The following is a 14,776-nucleotide window of genomic DNA, read 5'->3' as shown; positions in this document are numbered from 1 at the left end:
AGAAGTTCTTACCCAAATTTTTCTGACTTGCTCAGCAAATTAAGTTGGAATACATGGCTCTATATTGCTCAACTACTGCATTCCTAGATAAAGACAGAGATGGGAAGATGTAGCGAAGAAGACAGAAATGACACAGAGGAAGACACAGATAAAGTTAAATAGAAAAATAAGAGAGACACATGTAACATCACCTCAACGTTCTGCAGCTCTCTGTGTATCTGCAGCAGCTGCGCCTGGCGTCTCCTGTCCTCTCGCCTCTCTCCTCCTCCCGTCTCTCCTCCCCTCTCCTCCTGCCCTTCTCCTTCCCCTCTCTCCTCACAGCCGGGAGAGCTCAGTCGTCGGACCCGCTGGCCCACATTGACTCCCAAGAGCTCCGGGCTTCGTGGGGAGGGGGAGCGAGCACGAGGGGTGGGGCTGGGGGAGAGCGAGGACGAAGAGGGGAAGACAAAGGTCCGACCCAGGGCTCGGGGGCTCGTCTAGGAGGGGAGACACACAAGACGGGATTAGGGGTGCTCCAGAAGGGACTCATTAGTATCAATTTATGTTCAAGGAAAACCTAACCCCCCAAATAGCCATTTGTAAATCAGTCACTCACTTTGTGTTGCATGTTGAATTCATAAAGAAAACAGCATTCCTCCACGACGAACCAAGAACTGAAGTCCTGGTCAACCGCGTTTAACAACAGTTGAATCATATACACGTATTATAATCCAAGTCTCATTTATCCAGTTGTATGCTCAGTACTTTCCAAACAGACAGCCCTGAACTAAAAGTGAAACTTAATCTACGCTCTCTTCAAAGCCAGACTCCATTGAGAAAACAGTAAATTCTACCTCACTGAACACAGGAGCTGGTCTATCGCTGCCTTGATCTATAGTTTGTTTGTGTCATTGTGTGACTTTGGTGCTGTAAAGGGTTCATTCAGATTCACCGAAGTCACACAATAACACAAACAAAAAAACTGATCCAGGCAGTGGTAGGCCAGCAGCTCCCCTGTGTTCAGTGAGGTAGAATTATTGTTTTTGTCAATGGAGTCTGGCTTTGAAGAGAGGATAGATAAGTTTCACTTTTAGTCAGTTCCCCGTCAGAAAGAGTTGTCTGCTTGGGAAGTACTGAGCATATGACTGGATAAATGAGACTTCGATTATACTGCATGAGTTGTGTGAGAGTTCGTTTTGATACAGTTTTGCTGTTATTTAACATGGACCCCAATGACTTGAATTCATCAAGAATGTTCTCTGTTTTTGGATTCTTCATTCACCGCGCAGGCATGCGAGAAAAACAAAGTTTTCTTCACAAGTTCGGCATAACACCGAATGAGTAACTGATATACAAATTATCATTTCTTGGGTGAACTATTCCTTTAATACTGCCGGGGTTTTTTTTTTTTCTTATTTTATCAAGTTATTTGAGTGTTTTTACCTTAGGGCTGGTTGGGCTGTAGAGACCTCCACCTGGTGCTCCCCCACCAAGTAACTGACAGTAGGTGCTCCGATCTGGAACCGGCAGCACGGGTCGACCAACTGGACTGGTTCTAGTTCGAGAGGTGGTACTAGAGGAGCCTTGCTGGGTGTGAAACTGGTTACTGCTGCAAGGAGAGGAGAGGAGAGGAGATAAGACGAGAGGAGAGGAGAGGTTGGTTTGTGTGTTTCCAGGCTTTCACAGTAATACAACATTTTGTTTCCTCTTTACAGAAACAAATACACACAAAAATATCATAATGTTAGTTGGTTATATGTTAAAAACTTTAAATAATGTTAGTATCACCCAATAAAACAACGTCTAAGCATTAGGATTGGAAAGTGATTATATATACAATATTTTCATGTGAATCGTTAACATGTTGGGCAGCAGGGCAGCTTAAAAATTGTTCTGTAATGTGATTTAAATAAAAAGTTATCTCCCCCGTCCGGTCTAACATGTTCTCAGCTGACCAAACATGTTTGAAGTATGCATTTCCTCTACAACTCTCCAAGAAAGTGGTGCAGTCTTTACAAATAAAAGCCAAAGTAAGGTACACACTGTAAAAAAACAGAACACACCTGTTCATGACTCCAAGGCCGTTCAGGTTCAGGGCAGAGGCTGCCATCCCCGCCGCGGCCAGGCCAGGGGCTTTGAGTGCTGGGTACACATCTGACAATCTCCCCTGAAGCTGCAGGGAGGTCTGGAGAACGGCTTTCAGTGTTTCCTTTGCATTCAGTCAGCAGCTCCACTCTGCTGGAGAATCTGCCTCGGCCACTACAAAATAAGAAAGTCGAGAAAATTCATTTTGCTGTGTCTAACCTCTCTACGTGCTAACACGGGTGACTATCAAAATGAGAAACATTCTTTTCAAAGAGAAAACTAAATAACAGCCCTTTTTCAAAAAGGACAGACACTGGAAAATCAATTTTCCGTTCCTGGAAAGCCATCCCTAACTGCGTCATGGACAAAGAAGATTATTCATGTAGTCCTGTGGTTAACTCAAAATAAAAGATATCATTGTTCCTACTGGGATTAAAAAAGAGAAAGTGAAAGGAGGACAGACAGACAGACAAAGAGATGGAGATTAATATTGGAAGTAAATTAGGAAGGGACGTGTTTCACTCACTGGAAATAATTTGCCTTTTCTCCTGATAATGTTTCATAGAAGCCGAGATTTTTACAATGCTTATTTGAATCAAACAGCTGTTTTACTACATTAGTACAACCCTCCTCTCCAACTAAGCCGCACCAGTAAACCTCTTTTACATATTTAACCGTATGAACCTTTTCATGCTCTTGCTTTCCTCATCTTTGTTCTAAAAGGAGCCCGAAACATAAAGTTCAGGCCAACCAAACTGTGACAACACTTTTGCTCCACTCGATCCTGCTGCAGCGCCCCACTGTTTGTTTGAAATCTGCTTCAGTCTAAAAATAAAGTAACTTGAAGGTAACATTCTTTCGAAGAGAAAATGAGGGAGGCACATGGAAAAGGGCAAAAAAGATGGAGATACAGAGAAGCATGCCGAGAGGGAGAATGACAAAGGGCAGGAGGTACATAAAGAGAGAGGCAAATACAGATAAAAAGCGGCAGCAGAGTGAAACACAGATGGAGAGGGAAAGGTAGAGATTGGGGCAAAACATGGAGAAAAGACAACGGCCCCTCGAAGCAGATAAAGATGTGCAGAGTCACTGAATAAGCACTTCTCCTTTTACTCCAAAGACAGGCAGCTTGTTTACTATTTTTTTGGTGTTGTGGTACGATTTATAAAGATTGGTTCAAGAAATGTAACCACAGGAGAGCTATGCTCATATGTTTGAATATCTTTATTTTGTAAATTAGGCAGATGTCTTAATCACCTGAAAATAAGAATCATCGTGTTTTCATAACCTTACAATGAGCCGTTTCTATCTACAGTAGCCCAGAATGGACAAACCAAACACTGGCTCTGGACAGGGCCATTTGCATTTTCACACTTTCAATTTGGTCACCACAGCTAGCAGTCCCAATATGATGAGCAGTCTGGGTTCTCATTTATAACTATTGTGTACGCACAAAACGAGGCCTAAAAGAAGCGCAGGCCACTTCCCACGCAAAACTTGCTTAGACAGGAAATTGGCGACACAGACGGTAAGGTGGAAACTTGATTGTAGAAATTGTTGAATATTTTTTGGCACACGCTATTTTTGGCATTTGTCCGTACGTACATTTCTAGTATGGATCCTACAGTGTTTTATAAATCAGAGCCCAGGTCTATTTGTTTTGGAGAGGAAGAGACTACTTCCAAACGTCTCGATCTTAAGTTATCGAAGAAAAAAGGTGAGCGCATATTAGCAGGTTCTGGGCTAGCGGCACATTTACGACGAGCTGAACGGCATCAGAGAATCACTGATTTCGTAACATGAAACTGCTTTCGTCAGTGTTTCTACTGGTTTAAATCACCTAATCAGTTTATTTGGAGAGAAAGAGACCTCCAAGGATAATTCGTCTCCTGGTAAAAACCTCCTGAAGAATAAACACCGAAGGAATTCTAACCGGGAGTTCACACTTGGCACACTTGGGAGAGGTGTCAGCTTGTCGCAATCTGTGATCCGCTCTACTAAATGCCACTAAGGAGAGGTAAAAGAGCAGTCAAAATAATGTGACTGTTTCTTAGGTGCATTTGATTTATAATCAACTTGTTAAGTCTGATTTCAGGAAAAGCAGCGCAAGTCCAGTTGATGTTTTACATCAGTGTTACAAATGTAACCAATAACATGACTCATTTCTATTTGGAAATTTTAGTTACTATTAAAGGTGGTCATATATACAGCATATGGCCACTGAAGAGAAGAAGAAAGAGGAATCTTCATTTGTTTTCTGCGGATGTTTTTAAGGGAATGTGGATCTTTTAGATCAATTTGAGGAGAGCTTATGGTCTGCATGTTCCACACTTGTAACTGTAGTGTGTCCTGCAGTATGGACTTGCGCTGCTTTTCCTGAAATCAAACTTAACAAGTTGATTATAAATCAAATCAAATGATGTTACATGAATCAATGATGCACAGGCAGTTTAGTTATATAAATGCAGTTTCAGCCTTGATCGGTTTTCAGATATAATCCAGAGTGCACTTTGTCTGAGTCCAAGAGAAGGCCGAGTAAAAATGACCTTCAAAAAGTGGTCTTGAGACTCGTCTCAAGCACTACAATACTACAATGATCTGGTGCTCTTGTTAGAAACATTTCATTTCAGCTCTTGAATCAAGACTGCTGCAAGGTGAAATAGTCTAAAATCAGATATTTGCACAGTGAAATTCAATTCAAAATCATCTGTGCAGCACCAAGCAGCTCAGAGTGCTTTACATATAAACAAAACAGCAAAAATGTGCAAATAAACAGAGACATCCAGCACACATACAGACATAGAAAAACAAACATAATGTTCAAGAACGGTGTGGTCACTGAAGAGAATGCTTGAGTAAAAAGGTTCTTTAGGTTGGCTTTAAGAGAACACAGTGTTCACAATCAGAAGGCAAACTGATCCATTCTTTAGGTGCATTAGATGGACGCACATGGGCTCCATTCACTACCACCGGTGGATAGAACCTCATTTCAAGCAACACACATGAGTAAAAAGGTCATGTTCGAGGCATACTCCTTTTTTAAAATTGCACTTCTGCTCTTCACAAAAGTATAATTTGTGATCTACTTGTTATTTCACTGCATGTGCCATTTGTACCTTCAGATTGAGGGAAAAGAGTGTATGAGGAGCACCTCCACTGCAGAGGGTTTCAGCTGTAAACACTTATCCTGTTAGGGAGCCTATTCCAGCTGACACTGGGTGAGAGGCGGGGTTCACCCTGGACAGGTCACCAGACTATCACAGGGCTGACACATAGAGGCAGACAACCATTCACGCTCACATTCACACCTACGAACAATTTAGAGTCACCAATTAACCTGCATGTCTTTGGACTGTGGGAGGAAGCTGGAGCACCTGGAGGAAACCTACACTGACATGGGGAGAACATGCAAACTCCACACACAAGGGCTCCCCCACCCTGGGTTAAAATCAGGAACCCTCTTGCTGTGAGGCACCAATGCTAACCACTTCACCACCATGCCGCAACCCTATGTACTAAAATCTAAAAAAGACAACAGTTTCATTCTGAAGTGATCGCTATGCCTCCTGAAAGTCCCTCTTCTAATGTCCAGAAACACACTGTCATTGCAAACACTGTAGGTGAAAGTGTAATGTAATGTTATGATAAAGAGGAGAAACATGGAGAGGAAGAGATGCAGAGTGGGAGATATTTCTATTGTATAGGTTATCCCAATTTGTTTGATTGACCTACCTGCTCCATTAAATAAAAAGTGTCATCAATTTTTATCAAGTGCAGTTTTTTTGCATTATTTTGTACAGGCCTGCACCACCTATAAATATTGAAACAGAAAGCGACTTGTTCTCTGAGTAATTTACTGACCATGTACTTTTTTGCTTTTACTTGAGCAGGTTTCTCGAATGCTAATTTTCACTTTTACTTGAGTATTTTTATGGGAGGAACTGTTCTTTCACGAGTACACGTTTAAGACTTCCAGCACTCCCTTCACAGCACAGCCGAAGATATTTATCGATAATAGTTTAAGTGCTTTATGTGGTTAGGTTCACGCTCTAAACAAGAGCAACAGGTTGTAGTATCGAGTCCTGTCAGTGACAACTGAAATAAGCTATGCAAATAAGCTTCACTGTGCGTGAGATGCCAACTGGTGCTTGACGTTTAGCGGTCAAACTGCGCAACATTTGCAGAAACGTCCAGTTTCCCAATGCTGGATTGAGTTTCAGCTTAGACAGACCAAAAATGTTTTTCAGCTTTGAAAACAGCAGTGATGTCCAGCTCCTTGTATTTGATTCAGACAGATGAGTGATGATCCGGAGTTGGCTGGCTGCTTTGTATAGCATGTGAGATAAGCACCAGCAAGACAGTCATTACTGGTGTGCAGAGCTGTGAATAACAAGTCTGGACTGCAGGCAAATCATCCTCATGAAATTTAAAATGCCAAGTGATCATCTCACACAGGAATGAATGAAAAATTAGAGTACACATCGAGTCATTTTTCCTCTCAGTAAAACATGCCAGTACGATGGCAGTGCACTGAGACGTGTGCTGCAGAGTACAGACACACTTTGTATATTGTTTCACACCATGTTATCACTTCTGTCACACAGAGATGCCAGCAAAACTAAACTCAAGCTCCAACATCTAGAAAACAAATCCTTTTCGGTTCAGTTCTGGGGCTCATTCAAGCATACCGGCATTCTTATCATGTGCTGAGCTGCCAAAACTGCCCTGGGATGTGTTTTGATTCCAGATAAGTTAAGACATCAGGTCGTGAACTACGGGGTAAACATGGGGTTTCCTTGTTGGGGAGTGACGCAGTTCGAGTGAGGCAGGAAACAAACTTAATGGCTTGTCTCTCGGGTAGTTTACTAACCACCAGTGCAGCTTTTTTTTCACACTGTGTAATCACTTCTATCTATCCGCTAATGTTCTCTAAGCTTCAGTGAAAACAGCACGATTCACCCCAAGAGCAGATAAAGAGGGAGGAAGGAGACATAGCACAGGACAGGGACCAAGGGAGCTGTGTGAGAGACAGAGGAACGAGGAGGGAAAGAGAGGTGTTTACAGGCTATTTTGGTTTAGCGGTCTGTTCTGAATCCTTCATGCAGAAGTAGTGGATTTACTTTCAGTGAAACGGCTCAGTTGTTGTAATGAAGCAGCACTGGGCAGCGGGAAACATTTTCACACCGTTGAGCATGGTTAACTGCATCCAAAGACTTTTTTTTTCTTCTCTCACTGCACTAGACAACAGCTCCGGCTCGACTTGTCTGAATTTAGAGCTCGCCAAAATGTCCAGTTCCCCCACAGGGACCATCAAAGTTTCATCACATATGAAAGTATGAAAAAGTACAACAAAGAACATTTTAAAGCCTCGGCTGATTCGACTCTTAGCTGTCATTGATGGAGCATTTAAATATCTTCACAAAGAGAAAAGGCCTTGAAGCTACAGTTGGTAAAAACCTGAAACAGTAGCAAAGCTCGAGGAAGTATTCAGATCTTCTTCTTAAGTAAAAGTACATATGCAACACTGTGAAAACACTATTACAACTAAAAATCCTGCACTGAAAATGTCACTTAAGTAAAAGTAAGTAAGAAGTATGATCAGGAATATCGACTTTAAGTATTAAAAGTAAAAGTAACTTGATAAAACAAGCAGCCAAAACACCCTAAAACCAGAAAAAAATAATTAAATGTTCTTCAAAAGTAATTGTCAAAAAATTTTCTGTCAATCTGCTAACTGATTAATGTGTGCCCACCATCTGGTTTTCCCCATGTCACACCGATGAGTAAGCAATTCCATTTTGAGCAGCAAACCCCCTTTAGCACTGTTAGCAGTGTCAGCACGGCTACTGGTGGTAATGCTTGATGGAGATTGGAGGATGGCAACAGTGTCCAGGTGGCGGGATGGCGTTACCAGCAGCAGTAACCTCTGAATGTGTGTTGCAGCTAACTATCCATAGATTAAATAATAATTAGATTCGGGACACCAAGATGGCACCTATACATACGCCAAAAAAGTTTCTACCTTCCAGGTTTACTTCCGTGGTGCGCGGCCCACTGAATATGTGTGAATAAACCACCATAGCTCAAATTCAGAATAGAAAGTTATATTTAACCTTGTTTGCACTTTGAGGTTTCCTGTCAACAGTTTTATAGACGTCTCTTTTATAACGGTGGTCTATAGGGAAAGTGGTTTTTAGGGCAGCAGGGGATTTTTTTTTTTTTTTTGCTGCAATACTGCAAGTGGCCACTAGGAAAACTTGCTGCAAAGCTGAGCTGCTGAGAGATGCGCAGAGCAGCCAAGGCTAATGTTAGACATTCTTGGAACCCATTGGCTGTATTTGGCGTCTGACTTCTGACAGACGGCGATACAGCCTCTGGGGGCAGACCCCCGATTTTTTGGCATTCCGGTCTGATTTGGGCGAAGGAGGCGAATTTCTGTTTCCGACTTCCGTTTATATATAAGTAAATATGCTGAACCATTGCGATGGATTCAGAGTTTGCAGTGACGCCAATTATGTTCCACCTCGTTAGTTCACCGCACGGACCGTTTAACCTGGCAACAACTGCAGCCGACTCAAACGTGATTGGTCAATATCACGCGGTCTACAAACAGCCTACAACCGGAAACCAGGGCTCTTCCACTCTTCTTCCGGGGGCAAGATCTCCGGGGTTTGCATACAGACTCTACATTCACTGAATGTAGAGTCTGTATATAGAGTAATGTTAGCTACCCAGTGGAGACCAAAGGATGGGTAGTGGGCACTACTTTTTCACACGTCAACACAAATAGCAGGCCTTTTGTAAGGAAAGCCAACAGAAAGTAAAATAACAGGCAAGACGTTTCATCACAGAACATTAAATTTTCACTATCTCTAAATGGTTGGCGCTTTGAAATGTGGCGCTAAAGCTAACTATGTCAGTGGAGCACCAGGATAGAAGGAAAGGCCTCTTGCATTTCACATCATTTTATGTTTTTTGATTTAAAATTAACCAGTTAGTTACTGGTTAAAGCAGCTGTGTGGAACTTTTTACCATTTATAAAACTGTCCCTAGTTCATATCACCCCCCCCTTGAAGATCCGCATATTTATTTGAACCAAACAGCGACAAAAAAGCCTTTCTCTATATGGCTATTTAGCGTAGCCTCGCTTGGGTCAGACACAGCGGAAGTCAGCAAACCAGAATACGGCACCCGGAGGCGGAAGTAAGTCTGCACGCCCGCAGCAGCCCGCAGCCATTAAACCACAGAAGAAGAAGGAGCCGTGTTTACGAGTAGGATTTAAGAAACAGGCTAAATGACATGATGTTGCACATTCTTGTACAGTAGGTGGTGGTATGCACCTGGAAGTTGCGATACGCCAATAAATTGAGAGAAGAAGAAGAGCCGTGTTTACAGAGAGTGTTCTTTGAGTAAGCGGTACGCAACGGGCATTGCTGAACACATAACAGTTTTACCAGATGTATCTATAAGAACTTGGTTGTACTTTCGATGTCATGGCGGATAAAGAAGGAGCACCATCTAAAAGAAAAAGAACAGAAGAAGGTTAAACAGAACAGTGATAGAGCTCGAGCCCAAACACGTGTAAACCTCGGTCGGGCATTCAGCAAGTGGAGAGAGCTGAGAGATTTGAACGGTTTTAAAACTGATCCCGAGTTGGCCCTTTTCCTAATCGACAGGTATGTCATTTTTGTTTTTATTTAGAGAATATACCGCAACTTGTTAGACGTTGTTTCACTTCAATATATGACGACATGGAAGTTATAAGCAAGCTAAATGTAACGTTAGCTGATGTGAACCGCTTTTGTCTAGTAACGTTACAACAAACGCCACAAAATTATCTGTGACTGTGACCATGAACACAAATATACAGCAGGCAGTTGTCCTCAGTTTATAAGAAATTCAGAGCTACACCAGAACATTTATGATTTTCCTCTCACTTTCCAAAACAAATGCATGCTGTAATTGCCGGTTGCAGTCGAGATTTTTACGACACCAGGCTGTGGGTGTCATACCGCGTCGACCAAGGGGGGCACAATAATCAACGAAAACGTAAAGTTCCCCACAGCTGCTTTAATAGAGTAGTGCAGGTGCCCTAAAACCCAGAAATAAGTTTGCTTTTTTTGCGCTTGTGGTTCCCTTGTCTCGAGGTCAATGGATTTTTGGTTAGGTGCCTTAAGAGATTTTCACGTTTTGTTCTATGACATAAAATATGTCAGTAAATACCCCACTCATGAATTTTGAAGCTTTTACGTTTCCTAAAAAAGAACGTTGCTAACAAGAGGCTAAAAGAGACAACAGAGCGTCATCATGCCAAATTCGGATTTACAGTTTCGTTGGTGACGTCACACAACTGTGGTGTGGTTGGATTGTGACTGCATCTACTCTTCAAAAATCTTAAAAGTGGTGTTCATTTATGAAGATTATCTTGCCCTGTGACAAATGTTTGTTTGCCACAGAACTTATTTTCGGCAATAACCTAAAATCAAATGGAAAGATCCAGTTGGCTTTTCGATGAGGGAACCAGGGCGACACTATCGTCCATGCTGGCCAACAATTAAACATCATCCCCGCACCTTTCTGGGTGTCGGTCAATCCAAAGCAAAATTAACCGAAACTACCATTGATATACATGAGATAGATTGTCTGTGAACAAATCATGCTCCTCTGCCTCCTCCACCTCATAGTGCATCTCAGGAAAACAACCCATCAATGCAGAGGAGCCTCTAACGCAGCTGTCAATCATGTCAATCACAGCTTGTGACCTGTGGTCAAACTGTCAAACCAGGCAGCGCTGTTCAAATATGAAACAAGATTCTGTTACTGCATTCTCTCCTCAAATGTTTTCATAAACCTATTTCTGTGTAATATTAGCTGTAAAATTAGAAAGTTGTGGGTGGGCTTAGTTTTAGCTCAACTGTTTTTAACATGGTGGTCGGGTCACAAACTTCCTCATCTGCAAATGCCATCAGATGCGCTAAAAGGAGGAGGAGGAACATACTTTCATAGAGGACGTCCACTGTGCTCTAACCAGCTTAAAAACAAATGCAGGGAGAAAACATTCAGCAAAAAGCAGAACCACATTGCATATTTTGTCTCCTCCATCCCACTCTGACACCCACATGTCTCCATCTCCCTCACAGATAATACTGTCCAAACAGACACATGTGTCAGCACTGTATCCATGATGTTGACACTCCAAACACTTTAAGATACATTAGTGCTAATTAACAACAGACATGAAGCAGGATGATGAAGCAAACCACAGCTCCGACCATGACTCCGTACTGATAATTCAAAATAAATAAATCTAAAATTTAAACAACAAACACTGGTTGTGTTGTTTCTGATATAACAGCACATGTAAATGCTGTCTGTGTTTGAGCGCAGCCTAATGTCAGGTTGAGTGGGACTGCATGAGTATACAAACTGTCCACTCGCCCACACAAGTGGGCATTAAACCTACGTACAGTACGCTCGGAGCAACTCAGCTGAGAAAAAGTTTCAAAGATGCTGATGCTGATTGTTTCTTAACATGTACATAAGCAGATGGCGGGGCAATATGACAGCATAACACAAAGAGATGATTTTTATTTTGTCTGCCGTCATATAAGTTGCCACACTGTTTACAGAGACTCTCAAAGTGGGGTCAGTGACACTCTGCAAGGAGGTCGGGGAAGAGTTTTCAGATATATTAGTTTAAATTATCATAATATAAAATATTTTTTATTTCCCCAAAAGGCTTCATAGTTTGACAAGGTATATTTCAATTTTTAAATTTTGAGCAGCTCATAGATTACGTTCTAATCTGACAAATTGTTGAATACGTTTTATTTTGCCTATATATGAATAAAACAATCAGAGGCACTTTGATTTTAAGCACAAGAACTCTACTGATATGGATTTTTATCTATAATCAAAGTGCCTCAGATGCTTTTCAGACTGCCAACCTATATCAGGCTGTCATGTTCTGAAATGCACTCCACATTAGCCCTTTTTTTCTTGACGTACCATTTATATTTTCTTTAGATACAGCGCTACTGGCAAGTAACTTAACTGATGTTAATGGCATTGTTTTATGAATATTCGGTGCTGAGGAGGTGTGAATATTTCAACACGTCTAATGTCTATCAAATACATCTCTCTCGCCTTGTTCAGACAGCAGAGGTGTTAAAAAAAGGTAACGTTAACTTCCTCCAAGGGACAGTTATGAGGGGGTCCCCAGTATATTCTTTATCTTGTGAGCGGTCATTCATTTTATATCTCTGTATTAGTGTATTAGATCATTGTGGGCAAAGTTATACATCAATGAGCAGGATTAATTTATGATAATATTGAATTTAAAAATTTAAATGATTTTTTTGCACAAATGTGATGTAACGTTGCCAGCCAAAAACACACATTCAGGTAGGTATTATTTAATCCCTATCTGCTCAATGGAATGTCTGGAAACTTTACTATATCACAATCAATACTGCAATGTTAAATTAACATACCACCACAGACCAACTACTAGCAGATGGGATACTTAAAGCAGAGAACCACACCACAGTTAAAGGTTATTGGTTCCCAGAAGGTAAAGAGCCTCAAGTGGGCTGCAACTAATGATTACTTTAATTGTCAATTATTTTTTATATACAAGTTGTTTGGTCTATAAAATGTCAGAAAATGGTGAAAAATGTCAATCAGTGATTCCCACAGCCCGAGATGACGTCCTTAAATGTCAAAATATTCACATTTAAGAAGCTTAAATGGGTTATCAGATTAATTGGTGATTAATTCAATATCTGACAACTAATCATTTAATCATTGCAGCTCTACTTGAGGGGGGCCTGTAGAAAATTAAACTAGAGCATCAACAATTAGTCAACTGACAGAAATTATTCATTGAAATATTATTTTTCATTTATTTATTTTTGAATTGACAGTTGCAGCTTTTTCAGTTGGAGGATTTGATGTCAACTTTAATTGAATATCTCTGTGTAAGATATTTTAAAAAATGTGCTGACCATGTGTCATTATTATCTGACATTTTATAAGCCAAATACTGCATCGATTAATGCAAAATAATCAATAGTTGCAGCCCCAGAAATAAACCACAGTCAAATTTGATGCATGCAGTTGGTTCCTATGGCAGGACCCATTTTGGATGTGGTTGCAAGCTGGTAAAATAACTAATAAATCAAACAAGAGTCTGACAAATGTGTGCTGCAGCTGTCTTTTCATAAGTAAAAAAAAAAAAAAAAAAAAAATTGGATGTTGATATTTTATAATAACTGTTAGTAACTATTGTAACATACAGTTGTTGAAAGCTAAACTGATTTACTGTAAGGTGTTTCAGTGATCCGGCTTTGACAAGTGGCTTCAATTAAGGATTCAGATGCCATTAAATCCTGTCCAACTCCACCTTTTTCTATGTAATGTGGCTAAAAAGTAGTATACAGTATTATTTAGTGTTGTATATCACTGGAAAAGCAGCTGTAATTTGAAAAGAGTGCATCTGTAATCACAAAACTCAAGACCCAGTAAGACTAAATACTCTTTTAAGCTCTAATTATATAATTTTAATTAAGAATAAGCATAAAATTGTTTTAAAACTACTCAAATAGTTTGATTTTCTCCTCTCCCCACTCACTGAATACATTACTAGGCCTATAATTGTGTCAGCTTTCACTGTACCCTCTCCATCTGCACCACAGGTGTTGCTATTAAAGTGTAATAACCTGAATAATGTGCTGAGAGCTGACAGCAGCAGGCCCTGTGTTATCTTACCGTCCTCTCCAAGACTGCTCCGGGACACTTTTATTGGTCTGGCTGATACTACAGACAGATCCCAGCAGCTATAAACCGAGAATGACTCTTCTTCTTCTCCTTCTTCTTCTTCACACAAAGACACGGCTCTCTGTGCAGCAGCAGTCAAAACTTCTCTACTCCTCCTGTGTTGTGTTTTTGGTTTCCTCCACAGACGAGCTTATTCGACGCTGCCGCCGGTCTTCACCTTTTCACCCCAAAAAAATCCTCCTCCACAGAAGAAGATTTCAAAATGTCTTTCTCCTCTACAGATGTTTTGTCTGTGGATATTTGAGGGAGACTTCAGAGGGTTTGGTACCGAGCGGTGAATTCCTCCTGTGACAGTGAGCTCTCAGTCCACAGAGTTAGTTTGTGTTGTCATGCCGCTGCTGCTGCTCGACTCCTCTCAGCTCGTAGTAAAGCGCTGTTTGTCTGTGAGTCTGAAGCCGGAAGCGACACCAAGAAGAAGAAGAAGACTGCCTCCTCTCTCTCTCTCTCTCTCTCTCTCTCTCTCTCTCTCTCTCGTGCTCTCCAGTTTGTACACGCACGTGCAGCGCGGGGAAGCCCTCATAAGTTATGCGTGCACGAGCGCGCGAGGTATCTCAATAAGAAGGAACAAGTCAGTTGGTAAAGTGAAATATTTCATCAGCTGCTCATGAACAGGGGCCGTTTGCACAAAACACTTAAGTTAAGACTTTCCTTAAAGTCCTGGTTAAAGTTTCCTCAAGATAACAAAGGTTGCACAAAATACTAAGATATAATTGGTTGCAAAAAAACACCTTATGTTAAGATTTTTCTTATAGTCCTGGTTAAGGTTTCCTCAAGATAACAAAGGTTGCGCAAAACACCGAGATAAAATAAGCTGCACAAAATACCAAAATAAAATTGCTTGCACAAAACACCTTACGTTAAGATTTTTCTTAAA

General features: G+C 41.0%; 1 protein-coding gene across 2 annotated transcripts in view; it reads right to left on the bottom strand.

Annotated features, from left to right (window-relative positions):
• The window catches only part of LOC117270835 (uncharacterized), a 49,290-nt gene extending 34,992 nt beyond the window's left edge, over nucleotides 1–14,298 (bottom strand). The window contains exons 1-4 of one of the 2 annotated variants that reach the window (XM_033648747.2): nucleotides 13,834–14,298; nucleotides 2,043–2,238; nucleotides 1,423–1,588; nucleotides 192–476 (exon numbers count right to left, since the gene is read on the bottom strand). In XM_033648747.2, coding sequence (XP_033504638.2) covers nucleotides 192–476; nucleotides 1,423–1,588; nucleotides 2,043–2,089 — 498 coding nt within the window. In that variant the 5' untranslated portion in view covers nucleotides 2,090–2,238; nucleotides 13,834–14,298. The remainder of the gene's footprint in view (nucleotides 1–191; nucleotides 477–1,422; nucleotides 1,589–2,042; nucleotides 2,239–13,833) is intronic. The other variant, XM_033648748.2, reaches the window with a different exon arrangement.
• Nucleotides 14,299–14,776: the final 478 nt, after the last annotated feature.

The sequence above is a fragment of the Epinephelus lanceolatus genome, chromosome 13 (genome assembly GCF_041903045.1).
Source record: "Epinephelus lanceolatus isolate andai-2023 chromosome 13, ASM4190304v1, whole genome shotgun sequence".
Lineage (NCBI taxonomy): Eukaryota > Metazoa > Chordata > Actinopteri > Perciformes > Serranidae > Epinephelus > Epinephelus lanceolatus.
Note: the sequence above shows the minus strand (reverse complement) of the source record. Positions and strands in the feature narration are given on the sequence as shown.